At 37.5% G+C, this 19,352-nt stretch overlaps 1 protein-coding gene across 1 annotated transcript; it reads left to right on the forward strand.

Annotated features, from left to right (window-relative positions):
• Window positions 1–3,959: 3,959 nt before the first annotated feature.
• LOC145111556 (uncharacterized) lies at window positions 3,960–4,316 on the forward strand. The gene has a single exon (XM_079047825.1). The coding sequence runs from the start codon at window positions 3,960–3,962 to the stop codon at window positions 4,314–4,316; it is 357 nt and encodes a 118-aa protein (XP_078903951.1).
• The last annotated feature ends 15,036 nt before the right edge of the window (window positions 4,317–19,352 follow it).

The raw sequence follows: 19,352 nt of genomic DNA on the forward strand, positions 1-19,352 counted from the left end.
CCTACTTAAGACAATTGATTTCTTCCCAAAATGAAAAAAAGAAACAAGGAGACTGCCGAAGCAGCCCCGTTCACGTACCATTCAACCACCGAACCACCAATATTTTCGCCCTCCTCCTTCTTCGAATCAGGCAAGCACTGGAAGTGCTTCTCGATTTCTAGTTATGTTATTGCTTCTCCTTCTTGATTAGAAGAAGACTAACCTACAAATGGGTGGCCAGAAACATCGGCTATCTGTTGGGTTTAATAGTGTTGTGTCAAATGTGTACGTAGTATAGTTTGTTTTATTCCGGTTTGGGCCTGTCCATTCTCGGCTTAGCTTTGTAGTTTAGACTAAATATAGTGCATGCATGTATCATTAGGGTTAACGCTTTTCCAACCCTAATAGCCTTTTGTACGCTCTTACAGAGAAGTTCTTGAGAACTCTTCTAGAGTTGATTAATCAAAGCATTTGGCACCTTTTTGATCTTTGTTTTCATGTCATTAAATTGACGTTCTTTATTATAGAATCTATCAACCATATTTATTGTACTCACAATTGGTATCAGAGGAGGAGATAGTGTAATTAATTTTCTATTCTTCTGTCGAGTTTTGCTAGGGTTTTTCTTTTCAGCTTAGATTTGTTCTTGCTATCTCAGTCATCTCAATCAATTGAAGATTCTAAATCTAGATCTTAAGTTTTACCCTTGAACTCAATTCACGTTTTACACATCTGGTTCTATTTTAATGTCTGTAAATTCTTGATAAGATGGCTAACGAAGATCCTCACTCTCTTTCGTTCAATCTCTCAAGTAGTATTGGATCCACGACAAGGATTTCAATCCTCTTCCCACAAGACTATGAAGTTTGGGCGTTGCACTTCGAAGACTATGTTCTTGGAATCGAAGAACATGGAGCCACAATATGGCATTCAATAACGCAAGAAACGTTCACGTATTCCGGTACCAGGCAGCCGATCAAAACTTTGGCTCAGTACAATACACTCATTCTTGAACATAAAGATGTTGCAAACGATGAAAAGAATAAGCTTATGGCTAACATAAAAGCTATGAGGATTATTCGATTTGCTCTTCCTCCAGATACTTTTCGTCTTGTGAGCGCATGTAGTACTGCAAAAGAAATACGGGATAGGCTGAAGGAGCTCTATTCAAGTGATGTTGATTTAGAACACTCTGTGCAAACATTGCTCTTATCAGAGTTTGGAGCGTTTGTACAAAAATATGATGAGAAGCTAGATCAGACGTTCAATCGTTTCAATCATTTGTTAAGCAGAATGCTAAAAAATAATCTTAAGCATGAAGTTATTTAACAAAAATTCACGTTCATGAATGGACTTAGATCTGAATGGAAGGCTGTTGTTTCCACTATCAAGGCACACGAACAGTTTAAAAGCTACCCAATTACTCATTAGCCAAACTTGTGGGCATTTTGAGATCTCACGAAGATGAAGTAACAAAGCATGTGAAGCTTGCTTCAAGCATGGGATCATTAGCATTGGTTGCGAAGGGAAAGAAGACTGCAGAAGAAAATTCCGAATCAGACCTTTCGGAAAGCGAAATCTCAAAAGAAGACAAGGCTCTTTTGGTGTCCAATTCCAAGAAGTTCTATAAGAAGAATTAATCTCGTTACGGGAACAAGGTAAGGCAGGGTAATCCAAGTTCTGAAAAGTCTAGAGATGAGAGTTTCAAGAACTCAGGTAATGACTACGAGAAGAAGGAAAAGAAGTTGTTGGGTGATTCAGGCTATGATTGCAATTACTGTCATGTCAAGAATCACTTTGCGAATGAGTTTATATTAAGGAAACGAAATGAGAAGAGTGAAAATGAAAAGGACGAAGCATATTATTTACAGAAGATAGAGGAGCTTAGGAAAAAGAAAGCATCAAAAGTGAAGTCGGTGTTGATTGTTTAGGATGGAAGCGATGATGATGGACGAGTCGAGGTATGGTCAACAAACTCATAGAATGATCAGGTCAAGAAACCCACACATGGCGGGTGCTTTGTGGCAAAGTCGGAATTTCAGGGTTATGAAGAAAAGTGCTTGATGGTTTAGAACGAAGCTTCGGAACAAAGGGGATACGCTACTGATGGTGGTCGAGCTTCCGAAAGCTGTTTTGCTTTGAAGACCGTTTCGAAGCAAGTGAAAGAATGCGAGAAGGTGGTTGATAAAGTACATTCTATACTCAAATCTCTTAACATTTTTGTCTCTCACTATGATTCCGAACTAGATGATTTAAAATATATTGTTTCTAATTTTAGTGATAGTTTAAAACGAACTCCTCTTAATAATTCTAACCCGACTGATCAACTTAACAGGGCAACATTTAAATGTGAAGAGAGGAGATTAAGCATAGAGGCCTTGGAATTAGAGCTTACTAGGTCACATGATGATGTTATTTATCTTAAGAGAGATAGCCGTACACTTTTGAAACAAAGGAATATTTTTTGTTTAATTGCTCAACGTTTATATTTCAATATTACTCAATTGCATTTAGATTGTGAAATAGGGAAAGGTTTGCACAAATCGATTTGACCCTTTCTTGAATTGAAAGATGATGAAATTGATGTTGATTGTTATAAATGTGAATATATTGTTTCTTCTGATGATGTCTCTGATTCTTATCGTGTTGGACTTGAGAAAATAGAAGAATACATTCAGTCCAAAGAACACAAACATATGTTGAAAGAAATTTTAACTGAAAAAGATAAGGAAGAAATCAAGTTGACTTCCATGCAGAAGTATGAATTATTATGCAAGAAGTTGAATTCGGAAAATACTCATGATCCTGAGAATATTTCTGGATTCAATGAAAGTGAAATGAGTGAGATTTCTGTTGAGGATGAAGTTGACTGTTCATCTTTTATACAAAATTTTGACGAACCTAAGAAAAGTTTAATTTCTGAAAATTCAGTTGAATTTGTTATAGTTGTTGAAAATAAAAGTTCAAAGGTTTTAAAATAAAAGGCAATAGTTTTTCCAAAGGTTCAAACTGTTCCCAATCAAGTGTTCGTAACAAAAGGACCGGACAAAACTGATACTTCGGAATTAACGTCCCTGGTTAATAATGATAATGCAAATGGATGCGATGAATTCTTCTGGTCCAAGTCAATCGAAAATGCAGATGAAACAAAAGGTCTTTCAGAAATGAACTCTTGGAAAAGTAAAGGGAAATACGTTTCAGAACCATTGAATCATGTTGACCTTTGTTATGATCAGGCAGGACCTAGTGGCACAAAAGATGTTCCCAGTGAAACCTCTTCAGAACAGCAAGAAACGCCAGTTAGAAAAGAGAAACCGAAAGCTAACATTCACAAATCAGCTGAAGAGCTAATTGCTAAGAAAAGACAGTTGAATGCTAGATATAGGAAAAAATTGAAAGAAAGAAAGTGTTTTTGGAAAAATAAGAATTCAAATCAAAGTTCTGTCAGTTCAGAACGATCTTCCAATCAAAAAGTTGATTCCTCTTCAATTCCGAAAGCAAAGCAAATTTTTTCTCCAAAATCACAAGTTTCGAAACCAATTTAAAAATGCCAAATTAGTTCCAAAAACAAAGTTTTCAAAACCTATCAACAACTCAGATGATTTTAAGGGTAAAGGTAAAGTTGTTTCGGAACAGAGATTACTCTCATGGAATATGAAGTAAATTTGAAAATGAAGGGAAAGGCATTTTCAAAAAGAATGGCTCCGATATTCAGAGAGTACATTCTACGAAAAGATAATTTTGTCGAAATTAATCTTTGTGACAATAAAGTTGAAGTTTTCAAAGTAGAAAAAGGGAAGAATCATGTTTTGAATAGAAAATCTTTTTGGGTTGATAAAACTATGATATTTCCTATTCAAAATAAATCGTCACAAGGACCCAAGATGGTTTGGGTTCCTAAATCTCTCTAATTCTTGCAGGTAATGCGTGGCGAACAGTACGATTCATAATGGTATTTCGAAAGCGGTTGTTCTCATCACATGACTGGGAGAAGAGAAGACTTATGCGAGTTTAGATCATCATCGGATGGTGGTAGAGTGAAGTTTCGAAATAACGCTACTGTAGAAATAAAAGGCTACAGAATGATTACGAAAGGCGAATTCTCCATTCGGAAGGTAGCATACGTTGAGGGACTGCAACACAATCTGATAAGTGTTTTGCAGTTGGTTGTTGGTACAGGATTAAAGGTATCGTTCGATGATGAAGGTTCGGAGATTATTGAAAAGAAATCTAAGGCAGTGCTTCTGAAGTCTAGAAGAAAAGGGAGAGATGTATCCACTAAACTTGAATCCGATCAAAGGGAAACCATCTATTCTTACGAAAGCATCTTCGGATGATAGTTGGCTATGAAACATAAGGCTTTCCCATCTGAACTTCAAGGATATCAAGGTTCTAAAAAGCTCGCCATGGCTCCAAGGCTTGTACCTGCCGCCAAACTTTACCAAAAATCCGCCTTAACTCATATATGTGTATAAAACTGAATAATAGTTGAAAATACATATAAAAATATTAATTATATACAAAATTGCCACCTTATGTCACGCCTTACAAACGGCGTGGCTCGTCAAGACTCAGAAAAGCTTGAGGTTTGACATTGTCGTCAAGTCACGCCTTACGTTATTTAGAACCTTGAAGGATATTAACAAGCTAGTAATTGGTGATCTTGTTCGCGGTCTACCTCTTCTGAAATCTGAGAAGGAACATCTGTGCGCTGCTTGTGAACTCGGAAAGCAAAGTAGGAAAAGTCACTCTTCAATAATAAACACGAAGATTATTGAACCACTTGAATTGATGCATATTGATTTATGTGGACCATCTGCTATTGAAAACATTGGTGGTAACACGTACAATTGAGTGATTGTTGATGATTTTTATAGATTACTTGAGTGTTTTTTCTTAGACAGAAATCCGAAGCAATGCAGAATCTGATAGACTTCATCAAGCAGGTTGAGCTTCAACAACGAAAGCCTGTTTGGAAAATTCACAGTGACAATGGCTCGGAGTTTAAGAACCATGCGTTTGAAGAATTCTTGATCGGAAAAGGGATCTCTCACAATTTCTATTCACCTTATACTCCTCAGCAGAATGGTGTAGTTGAAAGAGGAAACGTTCTCTAACTGAAGCTGCAAGGACGATGATATCATTTGCGAATCTTCCTCTCTACTTCTAGGCTGACGCTATTGCAACTTCTTGTTTCACTCAGAACCGTTCCTTCGTTAACGAAAGATTTCTCATTTCTCCTTACGAAATCTTAAACAATAGGAAGCCTAATGTTAAATTCTTCCATGTGTTTGGCTCCAGGTGCGTCATATTTAATTCCAAAGAACGTCGGACCAAATTCGATGTCAAGGCTGATGAAGGATTTTTTCTTGGTTATTCATTGACTTCAAAGGCATATCGTGTTCTAAACAAGAAATCGCGAAAAATCGAAGAAACCTACTATGTGACATTTGATGATAAATACATAAAAAATAATCAGAAAGAAGATTGTCAGTCTAGGGAAATCTTTCCGTCAACATATTCAAAGACGATTCCTCTTTTGAACTTATATGAGGAATTTATGAATTTGTTTGATGAGCCCGAAAAAGCCATTTCCTCAGAATCGATGGCTAAGGACAATAAAGAAGATGAATTGAAGAAAATTATTGATGAGGTTGCTAAAGATATTGGAAAAGAGCCACCATGTCTGAAGGCTTCTGAAATTCCACCTCAACCACAACCTGCTGATGCTCCATTCGAAGGGGAGGGTTCTACTTCAGACTACAATGCCGATACTCCTATCCAGAGGGAGAATTCCAATCCAGGTGTCAATGCTGATATTCCACTCCAGGGGCAGAATCCAATTCCGAATGACGGACCATATGCAAACTTCTAGGGGGAGAATGAAAATAATGATTCTGATGTACAATCAGAATTTAAGGAAGTTATTCTTGAAATCAATCCAACATATGATCAGAACTATCCTCCTATGACAAAGTGGACCAAAGATCATCCAAAATCTTAAGTGATCGGAGACTCATCTTCAGGAGTTCTTACACGGGCTCAACAAAAAGACAAACAAACTGCATTATTTTCAAAATTGGAATTTTGCATGTTTAATTCTTTCATATCTAAAATTGGGCCTAAAACTGTGAAAATTGCTCTTGACCATGCAGATTGGGTGCAAGCAATGCAGGAAGAACTCAACGAATTTGAGCACAACAAAGTATGGAGATTAATTCCAACTCTGAAGGATGCGTCAGTGGTCGGATTGAAATGGGTGTTCAGGAATAAGTTGGATAAGGAAGGAAACGTGATTTGGAACAAGGCACAATTAGTTGTTAAAGGTTACTGCCAGGAGGAAGGTATAGACTACGAAGAAACGTTTGCACCGGTTGCAAGACTGGAATATGTTCGGATTTTTCTTGCATATGCCGCTCACAAAAATTTTGAAGTTTATCAAATGGATGTGAAGTGTGCATTTCTAAATGACGAACTAGAGGAGACGGTCTATCTGGAACATCCACCAGGTTTCGTAAATGAAAAATTTCCAAATCATTGTTATATTCTGGACAAGGCTGTGTATGTTCTGAAACAAGCAGCTCGTGCGTGGTATGAAACCCTTACTCGTTTTATGAAACAATCAAAATTTAAACAAGGTTCGGTTGACCCAACTGTCACACCCCGAACCAGGACGGCGGAAACATCCGGGAGCGAATGACGTCATTGTATAGTATCATAACAGTTGAATATAAATGAAACATAGCAACTCAAACATTCATACATTTAAATTTCAAGTTTACACTGTTTACAACACTTGTTCTGTTCAAAAGTTAAACACGAATAACAAAAGTTGAAATAACATAATGCAGCGACGCCAGGTCTCGATCGTGGTGAATACCTGTCTACTAGATCCATGAGAATATACAAGTCGTTTTGAAAAGCGTCAACTAAAAAGTTGGTGAGTTCATAAGCATGTTTGTAGGTAAAACGTTGTAATATCTTTGTTCGTAATATGTTGAAAAATATTTTTTCATAATACGTAGTAAAACCTTTGTTCATAATACGTTGTAAAAACTTTGTTCATAATACATTGAAAAACTCCAGAAAATCCAATATTTTCTTAAAAAAGTGGTTTGTAAGTCTCGTTTCAAAAATCGTGTATAGTTGCATGCATGTCGTTCGTTATCCTTGGTTTGTGTTAGCAAGAATGTATTCCCAAGAAAATCCTATATTTTCTGTCATGTGAAAAGTTGTGGTCTTAAAACCCTAAGACCGAAGTTGTAAAATCAGTTTACAAAATATACGAAACATAGTTCGAAATTTTATAAAACTAGCAGGGTGTATATCCTGTCCTTGTACGGTAATAATATATATCGTTATAGAAAAATGCAGTATTTTCCTTAAAGATGAACTGTGGTCTTAAACTCTAAGACCCTAATGGAAGTGAATATCGTACCGAAAATAGTTTATAGTTTCATTTATTTTAATAAAACTAATTAAGTATAAGCTTCCCGTAAACCAAAAATCGTTTTGTTTATCCCTAAGTGAGTCGTTATAACCATACTAAAATGACTGATATACCTTGCTTGCCGTCTTTCAGGCGTCAGTTTCGTCGAAAGATATTTGTCACCCTAGACTGGCCTAGTCTAACTGTAGCGAACATTTCAGGTGTGGGGTGTCAACGCCATATAGATCTATACACAAACTCCCGCTCTCCCTCCAGAAGACTCTGATTATAACTAACAGGACTTACCATGTACGCTGGGTAGGTACGACTAAACGCGTCTCACAAGAGCCTCAACAGATTAACGTGAACTATGACTCATTTTCTTGTAAAAACAGGATATTTGTACTTTTAAATGATTAAAAATGTCTTTGAAAACGTAGTTCATGGTTTCCAAAGTATACCGATTATAGTTTATCTTGTTGGTTTGAAATGATTTATATACACCTTTTATATAAATGTACAGGTGTGTTCCAGCATGAAAATATGAAATCAAGACATATTACTTGGGTATTAAACCCACTAGTTTTGTAAATGACTATGCTGTGTCAAAGCTTACTAGTAAAACTATCTTTCAATAAAGTTTACCAAAAGCATGTAGTTTATAGATCTTAACTTTTCATATGGTTTTATAACATTTGATCATGTTAGATCTGCTGATAGATATACACATATCACCATTTTTATATCAAAACTAGAAAATACCACAACTTGTACAAATACTACATTACCCTTAATACAAAGATGAAAACTTATAGTTATTTGTGGAATAAACATTGTTTGACTTGTATCCCCCCAGTCTAAAACATAGAAAAAGCTTGAAAATGTGGGGGTATGAAGCTCACCTTGGTTTGATTTGGGTGGATGATTTGAAGAGATGTTGAGAAGTTTCCAAGTTCTAACACTTGAAGAGTTTGATAAACTCTTTGAACCTTAGAATATCCTAGGAATATCACTAGCCAAAACTTGAAATACTTACAAGGATCTAGGGATAATACTTGAAGAATATTGAACTTGAAGATTCTAAGCTTGTTCTTGTGGAGGTATGAAATGTTTGTTAAGTGAAGTGAATGAGTATGGAATAATCAGAGAGTAAAATGGGGGATTGGGGAGATCTAGTGAGGATGTTCTCGTTTAAATAAGGGAAGTAAGGTTGGTGTGAAATTTACTTGGAGAACTGTTGGATAATTCATAAGGGTCCGTGATTGCATGGGAAAATGGTAAAATAAGACTCATAAATCCATAAACACTTTAAAATATCTAAGTGTTTACGCCCTAAGATGCTCCTTAGGAAAGTCTTTACGCCCTAACATCACATCCCTAAGTAGTTTACGCCTCTAATGTGGTCCACCAAGGTGTTTACTCCCTAACATACTTCCTAACATGGTGTTTACGCCCAAGATGCTTCCATTTGATGTGTTTACACCCAAGGGGGCCCACTAAGGGGTGTTTACGCCCAATGAAATGATTCCCTAAGTATTTTACGCCCTAAGATGGTCCACTAAAGGTGTTTACGCCCAAACATTGCTCCCTAAACTAGTTTACGCCTAAATAAGGTCCACTAAGGGGTGTTTACGCCTTAGGATCCTTCCTAGGGTGGTGTTAACAACCAAGCATGGCCCAATGAAAAGGGTTTATGGTCTTAGATGGTATCCTTAAGTGTATTTATGTTTTGGATGATTTTTACAAAGGTGTATATGTTTCTAGTGCTTAGAATGCTCAAAATGATGGCCTTAAAGTTCAAGCATTCAAGGTTGCAACATAACCCAAGTTCTTATATCTATATCATGTGATTCTTAATCAAATCCATTTGTCTAGTTTTTGCGATAATAACTTGTTTACTTTCAAGAGATTACCTTGTATGTGGCTTCCAAAGTGTACACTTTCATATACATGCACTTGTGACCTAATGGTTTTCAAGGTTTTCATTGGAATAGGGTTGCTATTTACCTTGCTTGATCCAAATATTTCGGGTTGTCACATCATCCCCCCGTTAGAGTGAATTTCGTCCCGAAATTCAAATTCTCAGTGGAATATCAAGGGTTGAGGAAAGATGTGTGTACTTCTATTTCTTTTGATCTTCTCATTCTTAAGTGAACTTAGATCCTCGCTTGGCATTTCAGTGGATTTTCGCTATTAGTGTTTGACCTTTCTCTTTTGATTTTTCCCTGCCTATGATCCCCTATGTGCTCCACTTCGGGGTGTAGGTTCTTGTTTACCTTGATCTCATCGAGCGGGACTACGAGAGCTTCGGCGGTCAGACACTTACTAGGGTTGAATATGTGGATTGTGAAATGTACGAAGATGAGTTCTTATGGTAACCAAAGGCTATAGGTTATCCGAACTTTCTTGGCGAGGATCCCGAATGGTCTTCTAAAGATTGTGCTCCTGGTGTTCTAGAAGTAGTGTCCCTAGGCCTTAAGGGTTGGCACTATTGTTACCAAGGTTGAGGTTGTGTGTGGTGCAGCTGGCCTTATGAATCCTAGGTTGCCTCGGGAGTTCTCTTCCTACGGAATCCTGAACTAGTGGAGTGTCAGCCATTGCTTGATTCCTAGATTTGGGTGAGTGGTCTGTCGATTCGGAATAGGGGATATCGATCCTTGATGATGGGTTTGCTTGATTCTTAGTAATCAGCGGTCCTATGCGGAATCCACTTTTCTTCTTTATAGGTTAGACGGGTGTCCACGGAGGTTAGAGGCTTGGTCTGATACTTTCCTTACTTAGTAGGTCGCTCTATTGATCGGACAATATCTAGTGTCGGTGCTAAGTGGTATTGGGGGGTTTGGTTACTGGGATGGTTCCATGAGTCGAGTCGATTCTGAACTCAACTTATTACATGGGTGTCGTTTCTGAAGGAACTTTGGAAGTGTCTGGGGGAGGTTATGAACCTATGGGATTCCCTTGATGCCTTTCGTTTCTTGTGTCCCATCTTTACTGTGGGTTAGGAAGGAGTGCGGTATCTCTCACTTAAGTAATCGCGAGTCTTGATGCTAGAGATGGTCCGTGGATTTGTTGTTATAGGTTGAAAGAGTTTTGTTAATCGATTGAGTAGGACAAAAGGTCTCTTTGTAGTGCTTGAAGGTATGGATAGGATCAAGTCATTTCATGTCAACTGACGACGTTGGACTCCTTATGGTAACAGATATTAAGTCGATTTGGAAGGGAGATGACTGTTTAGAACGATAGCGTATTCAATGCAAATATCCTTGATGCTTCCGTTTTTATCATTGTTATTATTACTACGAATCTTTCATAATGCAATCCCTACGAGGTCCCTCTATAATCGCTTGGTGTATACAGGTCATGTATAATTAAGATCGAGAAGACAGTCGACTGAGTGACCCTGCCCTAAATCCACAATCAAACAAGAAACAGGAAATAAGGCAGAATCACTCACTCTAAGCCTGCAAAATCATAATTATGTATGACCCTAATGTATACACTAAGCCATCATAGCTTACCTGTAAGGATCCTTAGTTTTTGTATGAATGACGTGCTTTTATTCGGTTGAGGAAACAATTTGTGATTTTTAATTTATTTGCCAAAGATTTTGGTGAAACTTTGATGCTTAAATATTGTTGTTTGGGAACATACCAAAAATCCAGGTAGGTTTCCTTTCTGCTTCTTCAGATCCAGTTGTTAAACTCCTCCTGCTTCTCCGTCATTTCTCTCTGTTGGGCAATCTCTCTTAAAGTGCCCCGTTTCACCGCATAAATAGCATACCGGGCTTACTTTAGCGTTGAGGGTTGGAGTGGTGTGCTTGGCCGGAGCCCTACAGAAACGGGCGGTGTGCCCCTTCTTGTTGCACCTATGAAAGTGTAACTCCCGGCTGGCACGCTTATGATGGAAGCTGCACTTGTTGCATTTTGGAAGGTTTCCAACATAAGGTTTTCTTGGTGTCGAGGTAGTAGAGTCAGTGGGGTTAGAGGCTGTTACAGCTTGTTGCCTTTTGGTAGGCCCTTGAGTTGAACTGATTTATTTCTTGTTCCCTTGCTTTCGCTTCATGATCTTAGATTTGGGGTTCGGGGTGTCTTGGCAAGTTATCACTCGTTGGTCTCCTGGGTTGTTACTACGGTTGGAATTGTTGACACTGTCTCCATTTCCGTTTGTGTTATTGGCGTTGAGTTGCGCCATGACAGCTGCCACATCAACTGTTACAGCGGCTTGGAAAGTTATGGTGTCGATCTGTAGAATTGGCATTTTGCCGGTCCTCTGGTTATTTTCATGGGGAGACATGATTTTGTTGCATGGTGAGAAAACAGGTTCGTGAGTAACTGGGGAGACTTCTAGTTGTATCTCATTTATGATTATAGATATGCACTTATGCATGCACGCATATAAGTCACATGTTTTGGTTGTACGATTCTCATTGTTTCGACCTACATCCCTATGAAGCATTAAAGGTAGTCTGTAGTAGTAGATAGTGGATGATCGTTAAGTTTAAAAAAAGAGGATATAGATATTAGTTCAATTAGTTGATTCAGATTACACGGGTTCTTAGAGGGCGTACCTCTCTTGATTCAATACTACTAGTTATAATGAAGTACATAATAAACCTAAGACATAGTGCGAGAAGTGTAATGACGCTTATATGTCGAAATAACGCACAAGGATCTCAGCCATTTCACTCATTTCACGAGTGGTCTCATCTAACCTCTGATCTGCTTGAACTGCCCTAGCTTCGGCTACAAGGAGCTGCCGCTTTAGGGTGGCCACTTCCTCCTCTAAAGAACCTAGGAGGTTGGTAGGGTCCTCTTGCGCTAGGTGTTGGTTCGGTGTTGCTCCTGAAGAGTGAGGGTCGCTAAGGATCCCTCTGGTGCCCTCATTCTTGTCTGACTCTTCATCGGAATTCTCCCCCTCGTAGTCTGTAACTGGTGTTCTTCGAGACCTGCTTCTGGGTTTTCCTCTTGAACCTCTCCCGACTCCTCTTCGACCCATCCGTTGGCCACTAGGGAATTGTAGTAGTGGTCTCCGTGAAGATAAAAGTCAGCCATGTTGTCTGCGCGAGTGTGGAAATGTGAGAAACGTGTAGAAGGTTTATGTGCGAGGATTATATGGTGTCCTACAATACTCCTATAGTATTTTAGACTTTAATTTTGGTTCTAATGTTCCTTTGTATGTAGGGTTGGTGAGTTTTAGACTCGTTGCAACACCATTATCAATCCCAAACACATGTTGGTCGTATCTCAAATAAATATAGTTGACCAGGCTATATTTATCCCAGATATGCCTAGGTTTGACTGTAGTGTCCAATCTCTAAATACTTTTGTTTTCTTCTCATTATGATACTGTTCTAGTAAGTATGTATACTTTTAGAAAATACTTATATTTTTAAACTATAATTTTAGTCAAAGTGTTTTAGTCCCATTGTATTTATAGTTGTATATCTTGTATGGTTTGATATACTAGTTCACTATAAACAATGCTCTGATACCAATCCGTCACACCCCCGAACCAGGACGGCGGAAACGTCCGGGGGCGGATGACGTCATTGTACAGTATCATAACAATTGAATATAAATGAAACATAGCACCCCAAACATTCATACATTTAAATTTCAAGTTTACACTATTTACAACACTTGTTTTGTTCAAAAGTTAAACACGAATAACAAAAGTAGAAATAACATAATGCAGCGACGCCAGGCCTCGATCGTGGTGAAACCTGTCTACTAGATCCCTGAGAATAGAAGTCGTTTTGAAAAGCGTCAACTAAAAAGTTGGTGAGTTCATAAGCATGTTTGTAGGTAAAACGTTGTAATATCTTTGTTCGTAATATGTTGAAAAATATTTTTTCATAATACGTAGTAAAACCTTTGTTCATAATACGTTGTAAAAACTTTGTTCATAATACATTGAAAAACTCCAGAAAATCCAATATTTTCTTATAAAAGTGGTTTGTAAGTCTCGTTTCAAAAATCGTGTATAGTTGCATGCATGTCGTTCGTTATCCTTGGTTTGTGTTAGCAAGAATGTATTCCCAAGAAAATCCTATATTTTCTGTCATGTGAAAAGTTGTGGTCTTAAAACCCTAAGACCGAAGTTGTGAAATCAGTTTACAAAATATACGAAACATAGTTCGAAATTTTATAAAACTAGCAGGGTGTATATCCTGTCCTTGTACGGTAATAATATATATCGTTATAGAAAAATGCAGTATTTTCCTTAAAGATGAACTGTGGTCTTAAACTCTAAGACCCTAATGGAAGTGAATATCGTACCGAAAATAGTTTATAGTTTCATTTATTTTAATAAAACTAATTAAGTATAAGCTTCCCGTAAACCAAAAATCGTTTTGTTTATCCCTAAGTGAGTCGTTATAACCATACTAAAATGACTGATATACCTTGCTTGCCGTCTTTCAGGCGTCAGTTTCGTCGAAAGATATTTGTCACCCTAGACTGGCCTAGTCTAACTGTAGCGAACATTTCAGGTGTGGGGTGTCAACGCCATATAGATCTATACACAAACTCCCGCTCTCCCTCCAGAAGACTCTGATTATAACTAACAGGACTTACCATGTACGCTAGGTAGGTACGACTAAACGCGTCTCACAAGAGCCTCAACAGATTAACGTGAACTATGACTCATTTTCTTGTAAAAACAGGATATTTGTACTTTTAAATGATTAAAAATGTCTTTGAAAACGTAGTTCATGGTTTCCAAAGTATACCGATTATAGTTTATCTTGTTGGTTTGAAATGATTTATATACACCTTTTATATAAATGTACAGGTGTGTTCCAGCATGAAAATATGAAATCAAGACATATTACTTGGGTATTAAACCCACAAGTTTTGTAAATTACTATACTGTGTCAAAGCTTACTAGTAAAACTATCTTTCAATAATGTTTACCAAAAGCATGTAGTTTATAGATCTTAACTTTTCATATGGTTTTATAACATTTGATCATGTTAGATCTGCTGATAGATATATACATATCACCATTTTTATACCAAAACTAGAAAATACCACAACTTGTACAAATACTACATTATCCTTAACACAAAGATGAAAACTTATAGTTATTTGTGGAATAAACGTACTTTGACTTGTATCCCCCCGCCCCCCTAAAACATAGAAAAAGCTTGAAAATGTAGGGGTATGAAGCTCACTTTGGTTTGATTTGGGTGGATGATTTGAAGAGATGTTGAGAAGTTTCCAAGTTCTAACACTTGAAGAGTTTGATAAACTCTTTGAACCTTAGAATATACTAGGTATATTAACACATAATTTTATGTGTAAATATGATGAAATAAACAAAATCATATGTAGAATTACTAGCCAAAACTTGAAATTCTTACAAGGATCTAGGGATAATACTTGAAGAATATTGAACTTGAAGATTCTAAGCTTGTTCTTGTGGAGGTATGAAATGTTTGTTAAGTGAAGTGAAGGAGTATGGAATAATCAGAGAGTAAAATGGGGGATTGGGGAGATCTAGTGAGGATGTTCTCGTTTAAATAAGGGAAGTAAGGTTGATGTGAAATTTACTTGGAGAACTGTGATTGCATGGGAAAATGGTAAAATACAACTCATAAATCCGTAAACACTTTAGAATATCTAAGTGTTTACGCACCAAGATGCTCCCTAGGAAAGTGTTTACGCCCTAACATCACATCCCTAAGTAGTTTACGCCTCTAATGTGGTCCACCAAGGTGTTTTTGCCCTAAGGTACTTCCTAACATGGTGTTTACGCCCAAGATGCTTTCATTTGATGTGTTTACGCCCAAGGGGGTCCACTAAGGGGTGTTTACGCCCAAGGCAATGATTCCCTAAGTAGTTTATGCCCTAAGATGGTCCACCAAAGGTGTTTACGCCCTAGCATTGCTCCCTAAAGTAGTTTACGCTTAAATAAGGTCCACTGAGGGGTGTTTACGCCCTAGGATCGTTCCTAGGGTGGTGTTCACGACCAAGCATGGCCCAATGAAAAGGGTTTATGGTCTTAGATGGTATCCTTAAGTGTATTTATATTTTAGATGATTTTTACAAAGGTGTATATGTTTCTAGTGCTTAGAATGCTCAAAATGATGGCCTTAAAGTTCAAGCAGTCAAGGTTGCAACATAACCCACGTTCTTATATCTATATCATGTGATTCTTAATCAAATCCATTTGTCTAGTTTTTGCCTTGATAACTTGTTTATTTTCAAGAGATTACCTTGTATGTGGCTTCCAAAGTGTACACTTTCATATACATGCACTTGTTCCCTAATGGTTTTCAAGGTTTTCATTGGAATAGGGTTGCTATTTAGACCTTGCTTGATCCAAATATTTCGGGTTGTCACACCAACCTTCTTTCGTAAGAAAGATGGTGACTAGTTAATGATCGTTCAAATTTATATTGATGACATTATTTTCGGATCTATAATCCATCTTAACAGCTGAATTCTGAAAGTTAATGGAAACCAAATTTGAAATGAGCTCAATGGGTCCAATTAACTTTTTCCTTGGTTTAGACATTAGACAGAGTTATTAGGGTATTTTTATCAACCAAGAAGCCTACACGAAGACCTTTCTAGCAAAATTCGGTATGGTAGGTGATTCAAAGGTCAAGGTTCCTATGGCATGTGGAACTAAACTTACTCCATCCTTGGACAAGCCACCAACAGATCTCATATTATTTCGAAAGATGATTGGATCTTTAATGTATCTAACATCGAGTCGTCCTGATATTATGTTTGTTGTATGTTATTGTGCCAGGTTTCAGGCGAATCCCTGTGAACCACATATGGTTGCTGTTAAAAAGATATTCTGATACCTCAAAAGAATAATCTCTCTCGGAATATGGTATCCTTATAACTCTGGATTCATTGTGCAAGTGTATTCCGATGGTGATCTTGGTGGATGCGAGCTTGATCGGAAAAGTACAACTGGGGGATGTCAGTTTCTGGATGGTAAACTTGTAAGTTGGCAATCCAAGAAGCATACTTTTGTCTCCTTATCCACTGCTGAAGCTGAGTATATCGTAGCTGCATCATGCACTTCTCAAGTAGTATGGATCAAGAATCAGCTTAAGGATTATGGAATTAATATGAAAAGGATACCTCTGTAGTGTGATTCAGAAAGTGCAATCAGAATCTGTCATAATCCAGTGCAACACTCAAAGACCAAACATATAGCACTGAGATATCACTTCATAAAAGATCATGTTGAGGATGGAAATGTTCAAGTCCATGTTTTTAGATCCTCAGATCAACTGGCAGATATATTCACAAAGGCCCTACCTGAAATGACGTTCAATCGGATTTTACAAGGGCTAGGCATGATTGAAGCAGACTCAGTTTCGAAACCGTCTTCGTAATCGGAATTTACTGTTCACGTTCCGAATGGTTCTGAGCTTCGGAATTCGTTTTTCAAATTCCGATTGGTTCCAAGCTTCAAATTACTGTTCATCGGAGTTTCGGAATGTTTTGTATCCTTGGTACACTAAGTTTCTTCCTATTTGTTCTGAGCTTCAGAATGTTTCGGAAGTTACTGTTCGTTTGTGCTTCTGAATTTTTTTTTGTTTTATTTCTTTTTCAGAAAACCAAAAATCACAAAATATTTTTCTTTATTTCTATTTTATCTTTTCAGAAAATCAAAAATACCACAATTCAGAAAGATGGGGCAGGTATAATTTCGAATCTATGTACTAGTTAAGCGTCCCTAGAAGCATGTTGTTGCATGTTGTCCCAAGCCTGTGAGACTCTATGTTTGAAGCCTTAATGAAATTTTCATTCCGATCATTTCTTCCCAATCAGGTTATCTCTTCACATAAGTCATTGAGCTACCTTACTCTTCTCACATTGAGTTAAGAGTTGACTCCTTTGTCATTCGTTTATATCAGAGGTACACCTTCTTCAGAACCAATTTACATTTTCTCCATCAATTTGGTGTTCATTAACAGTAACCCTTGAGACTCTCAGAAATTATCACAGAGGTTTATGGTTACACAACATCTGTGTTTATGATCTTGAGATCGTTATCACCAAGATTTTTGAGTGAGACCCAAAATCCGAAACCTATTTTTGAATTGACGGTGAACAATTAAATGTTCAAGATTTTTTCACCAAGGAATTGATGCATAAAACCTTTTAGTTTGTACCATTATAGTTTGAAATCTCATTATTTGTTTTGAGTGATCTTAATGAAATGGTCTCGATCCAAGACATTTCTGCCCACCTAGATCCAGTTTTTATTTATTTATTTAATTATTTTTTGAGATTTCCATTATATCCAGTCACTTAAAGAATATCCAAAGCATACTTGTTTTTATGGCTACATCGGTCAAACAATTACTTCTTTCAGATCTTCGGACTTATGTTGAGTTTCGGAATTTGGTAGAAGCATAAGCCACCCTTAAAGTCCACTTAAAAGATTCCTTTCACTATTTCTCAATAAACAGCTGATCGTAATTCAACGGGAAACCACACAAGCACTTCGGAGTCTCTCTTGACTCAGAAGGAAAAGATTGTTCGCCGGGATCCATCTGATTTCATGTTAATTTTATTTTGACATCACAGAATCCCTAAAATTTAATTTGTTTTATTTCTTTTTCTTTGGCACATTCTTGCACAAAAATCGTTATGATTTTTCAAATTATTGTTCTAATTCTGGTTGATTACTTTCAATTCAGAGAACAGGTCTTGATTTTCAAGGTGATGCATTGGCTGATAATTCCGAATTTGTCAAAAACTGAAACGACGGTTTCTTAAAGATAAAGTGCAAATCAGGCGCGTTTTTTGAATTCCCTGACACATGCGTGTCTGTAACAACGACCTATGTCACACGATGAGTTGTCATGATTTCCCAGGACACTTTTACGGGATACAAGAATGTCAGAAGGTGACTTTCTCTCACCACTTATTACATCGAGTATAAAAAGGGTTTTGACGGTTCATTCTCTCTCACCGCTCACACAGTATTCTAAACCCTCAAAGCAAAAATCGCAAAAGCTCTCCACTGTTCATCGTCTTCTTCGTTTCTTTAATTTTCGGATCATCTAAAACCGCTTCATTCGCCGATTAATCAGCCTCAGTCATTATGCTGAATGCGAAGCCTAATCAAAACCTCATTCTCGATCTTGACTCGTCTCGTTATAACGACATTCTTAGGTCGGTGATTGAATGCTTACGGTTCTCGCCACTGGATCAAGCTTTAACCATGGCGGAGTCTGTTCCTCTAGTCCATCTATCCAAAGCTTACTCCTCTGCACTCTACAATCAAATCGATGAAGTTATTCACTTCGAGGTTGCATCTCACAAAACCTCAATCACCAAGCAACGGTTCATTCGACTTTTAGGGCTTTCTTCATCTGATGGTCTCAATTATCCAGAATCGATTTCTTCTACTGCTCTCATTAAGATGTTTTACCATATGGGATTCACCGGCGACATATCCCTACTATCCAAGTTTAGGAAGTCCTTTCTTCCTTCCATATAGAAATGGGCTGTTTACTCTCTTGTTAAAAGTTTTTCGGAGAAGGTTGCAGGGTACGAAAGTTCAAGTAAACTTTTCTATACCCTGATTTATAGTCTCTATCACGGTGTTAACCTCTATTACAGTTCTATTTTGTGGACTCAACTTACTCAAAGCACTGCTTCTACTACTCGCAATACGGAGATTTCCTGTGCACGGTTTTGGTCAATTGTTGTTCATCATTCCCTCAGTCACTTCAAGGTTCCATTGATGACTGATTCTGTTATAGTTGCTATTCCAATTCTACAAACATCCACGTTTATGATGTCTGATCCAATAAATTTCAGTTTCGTTGGTTCCATTCCGGGGAAATGTTGGTGAAGGTTCCTCAGGACAATGTAATTATGAATGAGTATCGCAAGTTACCTTCCTCTGGTGTTCGCCCAATGACGGTGGAGTTCCGAAAGGTGATTGAAGAGGGAAATAA

Source organism: Lactuca virosa, chromosome 5 (assembly GCF_052849685.1).
Source record: "Lactuca virosa cultivar CGN04683 chromosome 5, Lactuca_virosa_CGN04683_v6, whole genome shotgun sequence".
NCBI lineage: Eukaryota > Viridiplantae > Streptophyta > Magnoliopsida > Asterales > Asteraceae > Lactuca > Lactuca virosa.

What these genes read in the sequence shown, in the direction of transcription:
- LOC145111556 (XM_079047825.1), top strand. Translation starts at nt 3,960, where the DNA reads ATGACTGGGAGAAGAGAAGACTTATGCGAGTTTAGATCATCATCGGAT.